Below are 14,793 nucleotides of genomic sequence, written 5' to 3'. Positions count from 1 at the left end.
CAAGCTAGCTGGGGATGATGTAGCAGACCGAAGCATGACTAAAGATCAGCAAGTGGGATCTATGGCACTGAGCCACCATAGTTAAATAGAGCTTCCCTGCTCAATGGCAGTCTACCTCTGAGTGCCAGATGTTGGTGGGGGAGCTCGTCTGCTTGGGCTCTGCTGAAACCTGGGTCAAATGCGCTTCTGTTACTCTGATCCAGCAGAGCACTTGCACTCCGAGACACACACTAAACCCCACAGAGTAGTTCAGTTTGCAAGAATCTACGCGCGAGAGGTCAGAGTGCCTCCCGCAAAGAGCACCGCGAATACCGACGCAACGGCAGGCAAAGTGGCATCACGGGCCACGGCCTGGAACAGCACAGCTTTCATAAGCCATTCCCTCTCCCCCCGCCTGGCCCACCTCACAGGGCTGTTGCAAGGACAGAGAGAGGAATATGCCCCTTTCCACTCCTGGAAACAAGAAGGGGCATTAATCAAATCGCTCTGCAGACCTGAGATCGGAGATGGTGGCTTGCGTGAAGCGGAGTGGGAAAAGCGGTGTGTGAATGCAGCAGACCCCGCACCCTCAGGGAGGATGGGCCGAGACGGTTGGAAACTGGCCTGTCTGGGCATCTAGCTTAGAAAAGTTGCAGAAATGCCCTCTCCAGACAAACAGACCCGGCCGCTTGACTCCCTTCCTCCTCCCCACCTCCGAGGGGTCCCGCGGGAGACAAAGGAATTCCAGGAATTCCAACAGCAAGGAAAGGCAGAGGCTGGGAGAAGCCAGCAGGAAGAAGGATGGCCGAGCACCCTCTGGCTGGTCGCTTCCGCCCTCAAGGGCTGCCAAGTTAGACGGCATGTTGCAAAGACAATTTTGCTGCAGGGGGAAAGTGGAACGTGCTGGGAAAAGCTGGACTTGGGAGCCACGCGGCATCTTCTTCTCAAAACGCCTGCAGTAGGGCGTCAGCAGACCAGCGCGGGGTGGAGGAACAGGCACCAACGTCTGCCCATCCAGGAAACTCACACACACACAATCTAGAGTCGAATCCCCCGCCCTGCCCTTCTCGCCATCCGTGCAAGGTTAACACGGGGGATTTTCCAACCGGTGGGGCTGCAGGACCTATTCTTCTTAGGACGTGTGACCCTGGAATTCCTGCCTCCCTGTTCCCCCCAAACGTGGGTGGGGGAAAAAGTCTTTACGTAGACGCAAGGTGGTGTGAACTGAGTTACAGAAAGTCCACGGGCCTTTTCATTTTTTAAAAAACATGAACCCCAACGCGGGTGAGAAATGGCACATGGCTGGGCTGAAGAGGTCAGTACCACGGATCAGACCGAGAGCCCATCCAGGGGCAGGCCTTCGGAGGACCGAGGCACTGCCCTCTGGGTGGTCAGCCACAGAAAGCTGAAACTCATAGCTAGAAGATGGGAAACTTCTGCACACCCTTCCCAAATATTATTTTATTTATGCATTTGTCTCATTTGTATAACCGCCCATCTCACACAAAGCGAGCCTGGGCGGCATACAACAATTAAGAAAACAGCAAATAAAAAAAAAAAAGCAATCATTATAAAAAGATAAAAAGTAATTATGAAAACGGGCACATTATCGAAAAGATAATTTAGAAGGCAGAGCCAGCTGGTGAACATCTGGATGTTGCAGCCGGCCAAAAAGCAAACCTGGATTTTAAGCCTGTGCCCGGGCAGGGTGTGAACCAGACTTTTTTACTGCAGAAACTTCACCCCTGCTCAGAAAACGCGAGCACGCTGGTCGAAAGAAAGCACTCTCTTTCCGAGAGTGGGGCTGAGGCAAGGAAAGGCTTTGGAGCACAAACCTGCTGCTTTCATGGGAAGTTGCACACCACGGTGCAGAGAAACGTGCCCCGGACCAGGTGCGAGTCTCGCTAGCCCCCAAAACAAGCTCACCTTTCCTTTGGCTTAAGCTACCTCACAGGGCTGTGGCGGAGAGATGTAACGGGGGGGAGAAAGGAAGACCCGTTGAGAGGGAGGGCAGGTCTGGGTGTACATCACTAACGCCCAGCTGGGCTTGGGAAAGTTTGGAGAACGTGCAGGGCGAACAAAGCAGACCTGTCTTCTTTGGGCCACACACCTTTTCCAGGAATTGCTGCCCTGCAGCCGATCCTGGACAGGACGGGGCTGCTTTAAAGAGCTGCGGTCAAGAGAGAGGGCTGCGTGCCCGTGTGCTCCACGGCGCCTTTCGGGGATCGGATCGGAAGTGCCCCCCGTGCCTCCGCCTTGCCCCGCCTCGCCCTCCTACCTCCACGATGCTCCGGAGATCCCGGACATAAGCCTGCTCGGTCTCCACGATCTCCAGCACCACCCGGTCCAGATGGGAGAGCTTGATCCGGCGCTCCTTGGCCCGGCCGGGACCAGGCGCCCAGCCGCAGCACGGCTGCCCCTCTCCCGGGGTATCTGCCAGCCGGTCCAGCAGGGCGACGGGGGTCAGATCCAGGCTGATGTCGCTGCCGTTTTGCTGGGAGTAAGGCGGGGGGCAGCCCCCCAGCCCGATGCTACTGCCAAAGGCACTGGAGCCGTCCTGCAAGGAGGCCGAAGACGCCGAGGAGCTGAGGCTGACAGGGCGGTCGCTGTCCGAGCACACCGTGTTCACGGAGGTGCAGCTGCCCAGAATGGGGTCGGACGCCATCTTGGTCCCGATTCCAGCCAGCGAGGAGGTGGAGGGCGGCCTGGGGGCTGCTGGGCAGGGAGGGGAAGCCAACAGGTCCTGCAGTCACTTTGTGCCCAAACACAAAGAGCCCAGCCCTGCAGCCTGGCAGCGCGTGGGGAACAGGCGAGGAGCCCCTCAGAGGTTGGGGGGCGGCTGGCTCCCCCCGCCCCGGCTCTTTTTGCTCTTAAAAAAATTAAAAGCAGCTTCCCGCCTCTTCACATCCTTTTGTGGTTTTCTTCTCACCTTCTGAAGCTGTGGTTTCCCTCGCAAGGCATCCTGGGAGGAGCAGCGTGCAAAGGAAGGGCCCCCCCCCTGCACCTTCTCTGCTCTCCACCTCCCTCCTGCCAGTCAAAGCCTTGCAGCCGGGGGGGGGGGGAGGAAGATGAGGTTTGCACCGGCCACAATAGCAATGTGCAAACGCTGGAAACCCAACCTGAATTGGAGCCCCTCGGGAAAGGGGTCCTCTTCCCCTGGGACACCCAAGTATCTTCCCACTCTTCCAGGTGCCTGTGGGAATTGGGGGGGGGGGCGGACACTAACCTGTGTTGCCTCCTTCCTTGGTGCTGCCCCTGCGGGCTCCTTCGGGCATGGTGATGCGGGGGGGCCCTGGGCACTTGTCCTGGGAGGGAGACAGCGGCAAACGTGTGAGACATGCACAGAGGCTCTCCTCGGAGCCTGAGTTCTCTCGGCGGCGTGCAACAGAGGAGCACTCTGTGGCCTCAACCCAGAAGAGACGCAAGGCAGTGCCACAGCCCCGCCGTTCTGCACGACTTGAAAAGGAGTCATGCTCCAGTTTCCATCAAAGCCCCCTAGAACCACCAGGGCCCTGCCCAGAGAGGAAGAGGCCTCCCTTGGCCAACCCCTCCCTCTTTCCCGGGGGGAGGCTCAGATGAGGACCCCGAGGCCAAAGGTGCCCAACACTTCTTCTCGAGGGGCGCTCACCTCTCCCCAGCAGCCTCCCCCCAGTACCCAAAACGTGGCCCCGACCTATTTGCCCTTGAGCTCCAACCCGGCCCAGAAAGCCCCCCCATTCAGTTGCAGCTGCTTCTGCGCATCTGCAGCACCGACAGATCCTGGCGGGCACAGCCCTCCGTCCCCTGCCTGGGGTCCTGCCGGCTGCAGCTGGGAAGGGTCTCCAACAGAGCTCTACCTGGCAAATGACAATCATCACCAAATTCTTCTTTGGTTCCTTGGAGAACTCTAAAAATGAGCCCTCCTGCTTCCCTCGGAGCCCCCCCTTAAATCCTCTGGATCCCCAACCCCCATGAGATCCTTTAGATCTCATTCCCCACCCCCCCAAGATTCAAGCCTGGCTCCCAGGTGCTTCTCAGCCCCATGGGAGAGGAGGGAGCAAACATGCTGCAGGTTAATAGCGGGGGGGGGGGTTGGTCCCCTCCCCAAGCCATGGGGTACAAAGATATCTTCCTTCTTCTCAGATAGCAACGTACCCTCCATGCCGAGAATTGGCAACTTCTCTCTCCCAATCAACCTGGGGAGTGCCAGAAGCACCAGTCCTTCACATCTGGAAAAACCAAACTTTTTTTGGAAAAGTTTCTAGTCCTCATGGCTAGAGCCAGAGCTAAGTTGAGAGTGCCTCAGCAAAGAAGCTAACCAGATCCGTCCCTGGGCCAATTGCCCCCTTTATCCCGGAATCCATCAGGAAGAACCCCAAAGCCCCACACTCCTGCTGAGCAACGCGGCGCAGGCGGCTGCAGCAATACGAAATAAAATGAAAGCTAATCGGAGCAAGAGAACCATGGCTCGTACTCTCTAAAAGGGCAATTCATCTGTGCAGTTCTTGGCGGTTCTGGGGGCAGACAGCAGGGGTCCTGACGCAAGCCCCTGGCTCTCCCTCTGGATGCTCAGCCTCACTTCCACTGGGCCACTCCTCTCTCCCCAACCCAAGGATGCCCGAGAGAGCTCCCACCCACCACGGAAGGCGAGTTTCTGCATGACTTTCTATCAGATGCTTTCCTGCTCTTCCTCATGGTAGCGTCCGCAGCACTTACCTCTAGTTTTTCCCTGAAACCACCACCTTGCAGAGTAGGTTGGGGTGAGAGATAGAAATTGACCCGGGGCTCCAACAGCTGAGGGCAGAAGGGACCCTCCCTGCTACCTCCACTTGCAGGCTCGACCCTTTAGAGCTTGGCCCCTGGATTGGGCAGACATCTGGGAGGAGAAGCTTTCTAGCAAAGGTGGCTGAATCTATCTAATTTAGGGGCACCCCAGGGGACAGCCCCCCCCACTTCCTCCCCCTTGCTTGGACCCTGCCTGAAGCCAGGGGGCTTCCACCGTTGGAAGCAAGATGCTGGGAGCGCCTCCCACTTGCGGACCGCTTTCCTAACAGCTGTTTTTGGGTTTTGGGAGAAACTCCGAGCCTGAGGAACTCCTTGCTCCTAAAGACCCACCAGAGACTCTTTTTCAAATCCACTTGGAGATTGGGGCAATGTCTCCATGGAGTGGATTGAAGGAGGGGGCGGAAAGGAGCAGGCGAAGCCTCCCAGGAAGAGGCGGGGACCAAGGGGATGGAACTCGGGTGCCCCCGGGCTTTTGATCACCTGCAAGACTGACTGGATCCCAGGCTGAGCAACTGAGGCCAAGCTGAGAGAGAAAGGGGCAGGGGCGCTGCCACTCTCCCACCCATCTGCTGAAGGATTCAGGGGCAGCATTTGTCCACTCTTCTGCCAGCTCTGGAGGAGGTTGAGAAGGCCACCCTGCACCCTAGACTGGCCGAGAGGCCACTGGCTAGTTCCCACTTTGGGTAGGAGCATGTTAAAATCTGGGTCCCAATCCCGCTTGTGAAAGTCCCCATCTTTTTGGCAGGACGCACTGCTGCCAGCCATGCAGCTAAACCAGCTTGGTGCCAGCTGTGTGGCGGGCCAGCTCGGCGAGAAGATATATAGGCCTCACTTCTCTCCGCTCTGTAATGATTGGGTCTCTGGGATAAGCAGCTTTCCAGATGCGGTAGGACTGCGACAATCCTATTTCCCAAAGCAGGATTGTGGGAATGACCACTGCTGTGCATTTGGAAGAAGCCTGGTTGGAAAAGCTGTCGTTTAATTGCATTTGACTGGAAAAATGGCAGCCCTTGGTTTGCGGCACAGAATTGGCTCTTTGACTTTAGGGCATAATCTGCAAGGATTGATGACCCTGGTTATTGCACTCCAAAATTCTCAACAGTTTTTGTTTCATTTATTTAAAAAAAGTTTGGGATGGGGGAATCTTGACTAAGATTCAATCCTACTTGGTGAACCTCCAAGTCATGGTGCCACAGATACCAACTTCCTGATTCATTTGCCAAGGGCCAAAAATACCCTTTTATGCAGCCACATCTGTTTCAACGGATGTCTGAGTTTTGTTTGTTTTTTAATATGGTCTCATCTTGCTCTCAGCTGGCCTGAGTGTGGGAAAAGGAGCAGGCTAATGATTTACATAAAATAAATTGTCCCTCCATGAACAACTTTTTTCCCCCCTCAACATTAAAAACAGCCAGAAAAACACATTAGTTTCTTTGCTACTCAGGGCCTCTTCCCGAGCTCGTCTCCTCCTTCTGCATCCATCTTCCACAAACGGGACAGGATAATTCACACCCCGACACCCCCATCCCCCGAAACTTTTTTTCCCAGCCAAACTGAACTCTCCTGGACTTTCTCTGCATCTGAATCTACCGCAGAATCTGAATCTGAATCTTCCAACAGAAGAGAGTATCTCTAGCTTGGGGTTGAACATGGAGTCCTTGGTGCTCTCTGAGCTGGGTGGTTTGTTTGCAGACGTTTCATTGCCCAACTAGGTAACATCATCAGTGCTGGTGAGGGTGGGGTTTTCTCCCTGTTTATATACAGTAGACTGCCCTGCCAGTGTTGACGGGGGTGTGGTCTCCTCCTTGGTAGTTCCTTGATTAGGGTGTTGTTTTCTGCTTGATGGTTTGTCTGGTGTTAATCCCTGCTTATCTGGGTGTTGGCTGCTGGAGAGGATGTGTTCTGGCCTTTTTTTTGTCCTTCTTAGCTTTTTTATTCTCTTCTGAATGTGGTTTATCTCTATGTGTCTATGGAAGGCTGATTTGTCTGAATGCCAGGCTTCCAGGAATTCTTTGGTGTTTTTGGATTTAGCTCGGTCTAGGATGCTCACAGTTTCCCAGTTGAAGTCTGTCCATGTGTTGCGAGAGTACAATACATGGGCAGGCCCCAGGGAGCAAACCCCACGCTCCCTCCCACTGATGATGTGACCTAGTTGGGTAATGCGATGTCTGCAAGCAAACCGCCAGGCTCAGAGAGCACCAAGGACGCCACCGTTCTGCGTGTTTGTGTGCACGAAGGAGAAGTTAGAATGTTTGGAAACCTCCCTTGGCGGGACAGGTGCTGAGCAACTGGCTGTTTGAACAGAAAGGGAAGCTCGGGTAGTGCTGATAGGCTACAGGTAAGTTTTAATTTAATACATGAACCAAGACAGCCTTTTCCAACATGGGGTCCTCCAAGGTCATCTCTGTGCAACTCTATAAGAATACAAAAATTATATGTCAGATCCAGGGTTTAAATCCCAAGCTTTTTCCCTCGGCCTTTTGAAGTCAATGGACTCTCGGCCAGTTTTCTCCTGGTGCTAAGATTGGGAGGAACTCCAGCCTTTTCCAACATGTACCAGAGCTCAACCCCTGGAATTCCGAACCCAAACAGCCAATGGAAGTTCAGCGAGTTGGAAATCCAGCACCTGCTGGAAAACGCTGCACGGGGAAAGGCTACGCAGCAAAAATTCTAAGGATGCCAACAGAAACCGTAATAGGGTCCCCAAGAAAAAAAAGAATGATGCTCTTGCAGCACGCTGAACTACCAACCTGGGTTAACGAAACCCTGCTGATTCATGTAACGTGCTCTGCTGGAGCAGATAAACTGCATTCTGGCTTAATGGGCCATGCTGAAACCGAACAGATGGCTTTCTCACAATGCTTTGAACCAAACTACCTATCCCCACAGGGGTGTGCGCAGGCGGGTTCGAAACAAGTCAAGATGGCAGCCACCCTTTCAGTGGAGTTTAATGTGCAGGACCCCCAAGAGTGGGGGGTGTGACTGGCACCCCAAAAAGGGAAGAACAAGGAAGGTTCGAAAGAAAAAGTCCACCACAGCCTTTGCAGACCCAACTTTCGGGGCTTCTCCTGCACAGTAGCAGTTCCTCAGCCATAGGTCTGGCTGAAGGCGCCATCCAAATGATACCATTTGAGGGTGGGGGGAGCCGGGGGCCATCATCCTGTGACCTTCTTGCCTGAGGCTGCGTGAAGCTGATCCGTCTGACAATGGCAGCTGAGAAGATGCGGTTGGAGGAAAGGCTCCTTAAGGGCAGCTGGGAGAGAGGAGGAGGAGGGGGAGGAGGATGCGGGGGGGGGGAGACGTGTGAAATGCTTGAGAAAAAGCTGTTGGTTTGCTTTTCCACATCCAATCTGGCGTGCGCTGGGCAAAGGCGACATTCCGGAGCAAAGGCAGCAAGTCCAGCAGCTGGCTGTGCGGTGTTTGCCAGATCAGCCTTTCCGAAAGGAGGGAGACCGAAGGGCCGTCCTGGGAATCAGGAGAGCCAGCTCTGGTGGGGGTGGAGATCAAGATGCAATTCCCTCTCTTTCAAAGGCAGAGCGTTTGCAGAGGGGGACTTTCTGGTCAAGCTGGAGGGGGGGCCCAGGGTTCTCCTTTGCCCTCTTGGCAACGAGGCTGTGCAATGTCCTCTCCTAACCCAAAGCCTTCGGATGCTCCGGAAGGCAGCAGCTCTGTTGGGAAGAAAGGGGGACAATTTCCTTCTGGACAATGTCCTTTCGGTTTTCCCTGCCTTCGTAGTCCAATCCAGGAATCCTTTGCAACTCTTGCTCCCCGAAGCATGAACGGTGGTCTGATCCTTGCTCTAGAGCAGTGTTTTTCAAACATGGCAACTTTAAGTGTGGACTTCAACTCCCAGAATTCCCTAGCCAATGCTGGCTGGGGAATCCTGGGAATTGAAGTCCACACATCTGAAAGTTGCCATGTTTGAAAAACACTGCTCCAGATAATACCTGGACTGGCTGTTCCTCATCGGTGGCTGTTTTGCTCTGAGCAAAACAGGGAGGCACTTAGCTTTTCAGCACATAAGACAACCAAGGGAGTAGAAAGATATTCCAATAACCTACATTTTTACGGACAATATGAAGCTCTTCTTTAGGTAGGTGTCAGGAAACAACAGGGATAATAAAATAACCACATGGAGTTCTTTTCCCTTAGCCATCATGTTCACAAAGACCACCTTCTCTTTGAGAGCTCTCCCACTTTCCAGATCCCTCCACAAAGCCCACACTGCCCGTAAAGCTGTTGGCTCACTCCACAGGCCTCCATTTCTACTCCAGTGAGGTCTAATCTTGTGGGGGGGAGGCAAAATTCAGCCCAGCCTTTTCTCTTTGTGCCCTCCAGCCTTGGTTGCCTCGGCTGTGCTGGCCCCAGTCTTGGACGTCTGTGGAGCAGTTGGGCTGCTCCCCCCAACAGCAGCCTCTGTGGGTCTCCAGCTGAGGATGAAAAGCAGCCTGCCCCCGTACCCTTTGACAGAGCTCCATCAACATTTCCTCCAGGAGAAGAGGTCCCCCCTCCATCTTTTGAACTCCTCAAGCCTCCAAGCAGGAGATCCATCCAGCGGTGCAAATTATCTTCTACCATGACAGATATCTTCTGTGGCTTAACTTCTCTAAACAGGAGTAAGAGAGGAGGCCGAGATACAAACGCCCGTCAGCAGGAATGACATCACGTCTCTGCTTTCATCCGGCGGCTCTGCCCGGCCAAAGGTAGGGGCCACTCCTGGGGAAAAGGCTTCTGCTTCTGCTCCACGGGTAGCCCCTTTGACTGTCTGATGTATCCTGGGAGTTCAGAGTGGGAAAGACGCTGTCATCCCTCTTCCCAGTCCTCTCAGCTAACGTGGAATCGTGCAGAGGGTTGCAAACTGAACGTGAGTCAGCCGCACGAGGGGGCTGGAAAATGGCAAAGCAGCTCTTTTTCAGCTGCATCAACAGAAGTAGAATTCCTAAGTCCTGGGAATTCGTTAATGCACTTTCCTCTGTCTTGGCCAGTCCCCCTCTTGAGTCCCGTTTTGGGTGCCACGCTTTAAGGAGGATTCACAGAAATGGGAACAGGGTCAGGGGAGGACAGCGAGGGAAGCAGGAACTGGAAAATAAGAAGGGCAACTGATGGAGGAGCTGGAGGCAGTAGCTTGGGGAAGAGTGGGTCCGGGGGGGGGGCGGGATATAACAGCACCCTTCAAATATCTGGAAAAGTTGCATCCAAAACAAGGTGAAGAGTTGTTCTCTCTCATTCCCAAGAACAGGAAGAATGGAATTAATTTAAACAAAGGCAGGTTCTGTTAATATCCTAGTAGGAAAAGCAACTGGACAGTGGAATCCATGACTCTGAGAGGTGGTGGGCTCCCTTCGCTGGCCGTGCTCAAGCAGAGGCTTTCATCTGGATTCCTGCACGGAGCAGATGTTGAACTTGAGGCTCTCCAGGGAGGGGGAAGCCAATGGCCACTGAAAGAGCTCCTTATTTAAACGGAGCACATTCTTTCCCCAACTTGCTGCCCCGAGAGGTGTTGCTGTTCCACTTCCAGAATTCCCAGGCAGCAGAATACATGGTGAAATTTGAACCTGGGACTTTCCAGCTTATGCTGTTTGAGAAGGAAGGGGGAGAGGGAGGGAGAGGGAGGGAGGGAGAAGGCCAGAAACAAGAAAGACAAACAGGTTGTGGAAGAAGGAGAAAGACGGGCCTGGATTAGTTGAGAAACAGAAAACATCTCCCGCTGTCAGCTGGGATCAGGTTGGTGTGGAAAGACAGGAATCTCACAGGAATCTCTGCCTTTGGAATCGAGGAGCTGCCGAGACACTGGTTTGGATCCAACAGCGGCTGCTACATTCCTATTTCCCCCCCCAAAATGGGACAATAAAAGAGGCGCCTCCAACAGTCCCCCCCGCCCGCCTTTCCAGCCCGTCACTGAAGTTCTCCTTCTTGCAGGAGAAGGCAGACGCTCCCGTGGCTTCTGAAGGCCAGAGAACTGAACGTTGCTGAAACGAGGTTTTGGAAAATCGCTTTCCGTGGCCTGGTCGTCTTCATCCAGTGGCGTGCTGTTTCACGGGCAGCATGGCCTGGGATGAACCCGCCTTCTTCTGAAATGCACGGGAAGTGCTCGGAGCACCCCGAGGCATCCGGAGCCTGCCTCAATCCCAGAACCCGTTTTCCCCAGCGAAAGGAAGCCCCGTCTCCAGTGAGGAGGACCAAAGGTTTCTCCTGCGACCACCGAGTGGCCTCTGGAACCCGAGCAGAGCAGAGGGCCAAAGTCCCGGGCCCCTTTCGGGGGCTGAAGAAGTGCGACTGGCCAGAGACGGAGGCAACGTCTGAAAGCCCCATGTTCGGACAGGCAGGAAGCACCAGCGAGGTGTCTCAGGGCAAGACGCACAGACAGGTTGAGCAACCCAAATGCTAGCAGCCGATTCAACTCCAGCCTGTGCCCACTAAGTAAGAATTGGTTCCAGTGACTGGTGATTTTTTTCTCTTTTGCCCACCATAAACCACAGTCTGAGCTAGGAACTAGCCTCTGGCCCGATTACAGCGCAAGATCCCACTTGTCTCAGGCTGGCGTTAAAAAACACCCCCCAAACACTGCTGTGAAGATGATTTCTGCCAGCCCTCATGCCTTCCTTTTCCTGTACCTGCGGTTGGTATCCAAAGAATCTGGATCTTCTTGTTCTTCTGTCTTGCTGGATCAGGATCAGAGTAACCAGCCGGAGGATCCCAGAAGGTTCTCACGACAGCATGAAGGTGTTGTTCTTCTCCTTTACAGCTTGTTCACAGCTTGTTAAAGCATTCAGAGATAGACTCCTCCTGCACATGGGTGTCTGGGGCAAACTTAGGGCCCCCAAAGGAGAAATGAACGGAGTAACTCTGCACAGTCCAAGGCTCATTACAGTTTATGCTGAATTACTACAAGGAAGTGTGAATCTCTGTGAGGATGTACAGAGGAACCACGTGTACCACTAAGAAGCACCAGCCAGTCTCTGCGCAGGTGAGAGTGAATGTGCAGAGAAATGGGATTTCCATGTCCAAGTTCCTAATTTCTTAGAAGCGAGAATCTTGGAGTCCTTAGACATTCACCACCGCATCTCCTTGGTTCTGGATTGAAAAGAGTACCTCTGAGCCTCTGCAGACTGATATCCTTTAGGGAAACTAATTTGACAAGAAAGGCTTCAGTCCTGCAGTTGTCAGCCAGCCCCTCGCAGGGCCCGGAGTACGGAGGAGGAGGAGGAGGGATGGATGCGTAAGGAGAGCTTGCCGGGGGGGTGGGGGACAAGGCCACTTTGTGGTCCTGCCCCCTTTCAGCTTCTGCAGAGCCTACCTGGCAGCGACTGCCACCCCCCTTTCAAATTCCAGGTTTTGCCACACCCCTTAGAGCCCACTTCAGCTCCTCTCCACGCCTCTTCCTGCAACGGTGCAAGTCCTTTGGATCCCTTTGTTTCCCGGCTCCCCTGCCTCCCATCAGCCATCACCCCTCAAAAGGGCCAGCCTGTTCCTGGGCACTGGGTTCCCCCACTTTCTCCGATGAACATCGATCCCCACTCCGCACCCGCACCGGCACAAAAGCTGTGCCAGAGCCAGCCCTCCCCTGACCCATGGATCCAAGTCAGAGAACGATTCCTCCCAGTCTTTGGGGGGTACTCAAACTCCCTTCTTTTAAAGAAGCAAACCAACAACAGACAACTTAGCAACACTGCAAACCAGCGATCCACAGGGACTTTCCTAAAAGTGATTCTTGGAGATGGAGCCAGTGACGGCGCAGCCCTTCCCTTCCCCTTCTGATGTCCAGAAGTCCCAGAATCGTTCTTAAATCCCAGAAACAAAGAAACAGCATTCCCCGCTTGGCCACAGGAGTGAAACCAGGGGACATGACCATGGTTATCCAGGGATTCTAACTCTGATAAAAGTGCCTCCTTTTCCTCTTCCTTTTTGTAACCTGAAGCCCCCGTGGTGCTTCTCCTTGGAACAACAGCTCAGAGGAAATGAAGGGTCATGCCTACCCTTAAACCAGGACCCTTCCATTCTCCTCTGCATTCAGGAATCCAGAATTATGACCAACTCTTTCACTTCGTATTCAAGAGCAGAAACCACAGAGCAAACACTGGGCCTGAGCAGCACAGAGGCGCAAGATCCATGGGGCTGTTCGAGAGCCCTCCCTTCTCAGAAGCAAGCCCCAACTGAGTTTTGCAAAGCTCATTTGCAGAAGGCACATATGGGATTGCAGCCAAAAAGTAGTGCAGAAATGTGATGGCAGGCAGACGTTTTGCAAAAAAATGGGCATGTTGATGGAAGAACGGAACCAGCGGGATTGAACCTTAGCTCAAGGTCTATTTTCACCCAGCAGCCCCAAACACTGTGCTCTTGACCAGGAGCAGATCATCCGATGGGTTTCCAAAAGCTGGGGCTACAGGAATTGGGAGGACCGTGATATCAGCCTGGCCATGAGGCGATGCTGAGGATGCTGAGGAAGTCCATTCCTGGGGATCCTGACCAGGAGGGGCCATTCCTGCAAGGCCACATCCCTCAGCTCAAAGGCCCCATAGAGAAAGTTCTCCATCCCTGCCCGCAGGTTTGAGGAACCTTCCTTCCTGGGGCGCAGAGCCCATTCACTCTTTCTCCTTCTCTCCCCCCCCCCCCGCAGCAGCGAGAGCCAGGGAAGGAGCCAGAGCTGCGGGTGCCTCTTGGAGCAGCGCCCACGAGCCTCCCTCCCTCCCTCCCTCCTTCCTCCGGTCCACCTGGGCAGGCCGTTCCTTGGCAGCCAAGGTCTGCTCCGCGGGCGAGAGCGCCTATCAAACGCCCCGGCGCCTGATGCGGAAGAGCTGCGGGCGAGCTAAGCCCCAGGGCGCTGGATGGAGAGCAGGGAGGAGAAAGGGCCCCCGCTGGGGGGGGGGGGGTCGGTTTAAAACCCCTCTCAGCGTCGCCCTTATCTAAGCAGGAGTAGCACAGGGAGGCTCCCCAAACTCCCCCGGACGCGCTTCGCAGAGGTCCAGCAAACTTGCTCCCCGGCGGGGCGCAGCCCATTCAAAGCCCGGAGCGCTGCCCCGGAACATGCAACCGGGGCTTCCGAGCAGAGCTACTCACCGTCCGGAGCTGCTCGGCCAGGGACCCGCGCCTCCTGGCGCTCCTCAGGGAGGTGGGGGGCGGGGACGGGGGCGGCAGTCAGAAGAAGGCGCCTCCCGGCTCCCCAGCCCGCGCCATCGCCGGTGCCGTCCGCGCCGGGGCAGCCTGCCGAGAGCCTGGGGCTCCTAGCCGGGGCAGCGCCGACCCCCGAGGAGGGCTCCGCTCGCCTCCATCGCCCGCCCGCTCCCCCGCCCTTCCCAGCTCGCGCCCGCGTGGGGAAGGGCCAAGGGAGCCCCCACCTCCTCCGCGCCTCCCGGGCTCACATCTTGCGGGCTTCCCCCGGCTTCGCTGGCCGGGGGAAGGAGGAGCGGCGGCGGCGATGCAGGGGGCGGGGGCGCGGGGCAGCGAGCCCTTCGCGGCGGCCGCCTAGACGAGGCGAGCAACAGATTCCATCTGGGAAGGCCGGGAGCGGGAGGGGGCCGGCGGGGGAGGGGGCGGGGGCGGGGGCGGGCGCCGCGGAGCAGGCAAATGGGTGGGAAGGGAAACGCGGCGCGCGGGCGGGGGAGGGGCGAGGGGCGAGGGATTCTCTCACACTCCCTCCTGCCAGACGGCTTCCTGTCGGGAGGCGGGGGGGGCTTAACTCCTTCCTCTCCGGGGCTGGGGCCCTGCTCCGGGCTTCGGGTCACCGAGGGGACCTGGGGCCGGCAGCCGGCGCCCTGCTCTCCTTTGTCTGCAGGTAGAAGGCGGCGTGGAACCCCGGGCGTCGGCGGACGGCGCCCGAGGCAGCTCCCGCGGCCCGCAGCCCTGCCCCGTCCTTCAGCTGGGAAGGGGAGACGGCCCGGGCCGGAGCGCCCCTTCGTCGGGCTCCCCGACGGCCCCGTGAGCCAGGCCGGCCCGGGAGCGCCTCTGCTCCCTTCCAGCCAGCCGTCGCCAACGCGCCAGGCGGCCTCTCCCGGGCCACCGCGAGCTCCCTGGAATTAGGGCCAAAGCCCCCCCTCCGCACGGCCGCTTACG

The 14,793-nt window shown here is 56.0% G+C and overlaps 1 protein-coding gene across 2 annotated transcripts in view; it reads right to left on the bottom strand.

The window, feature by feature from the left end:
• The window catches only part of PLEKHG2 (pleckstrin homology and RhoGEF domain containing G2), a 36,114-nt gene extending 21,858 nt beyond the window's left edge, over nt 1-14,256 (bottom strand). The window contains exons 1-3 of one of the 2 annotated variants that reach the window (XM_088139658.1): nt 13,801-14,256; nt 3,206-3,284; nt 2,258-2,694 (exon numbers count right to left, since the gene is read on the bottom strand). In XM_088139658.1, coding sequence (XP_087995784.1) covers nt 2,258-2,694; nt 3,206-3,254 — 486 coding nt within the window. In that variant the 5' untranslated portion in view covers nt 3,255-3,284; nt 13,801-14,256. The remainder of the gene's footprint in view (nt 1-2,257; nt 2,695-3,205; nt 3,285-13,800) is intronic. The other variant, XM_088139659.1, reaches the window with a different exon arrangement.
• Between the last annotated feature and the right edge of the window lie 537 nt (nt 14,257-14,793).

Source organism: Python bivittatus, unplaced genomic scaffold, assembly GCF_059951505.1.
Source record: "Python bivittatus isolate LINGU-HERP-01145 unplaced genomic scaffold, Pbiv_v1 ctg000310_np1212, whole genome shotgun sequence".
Taxonomy (NCBI): Eukaryota; Metazoa; Chordata; class Lepidosauria; order Squamata; family Pythonidae; genus Python; species Python bivittatus.
The sequence above is the reverse complement of the archived record's forward strand: the minus strand, read 5'-3'. Positions and strand labels throughout refer to the sequence as shown.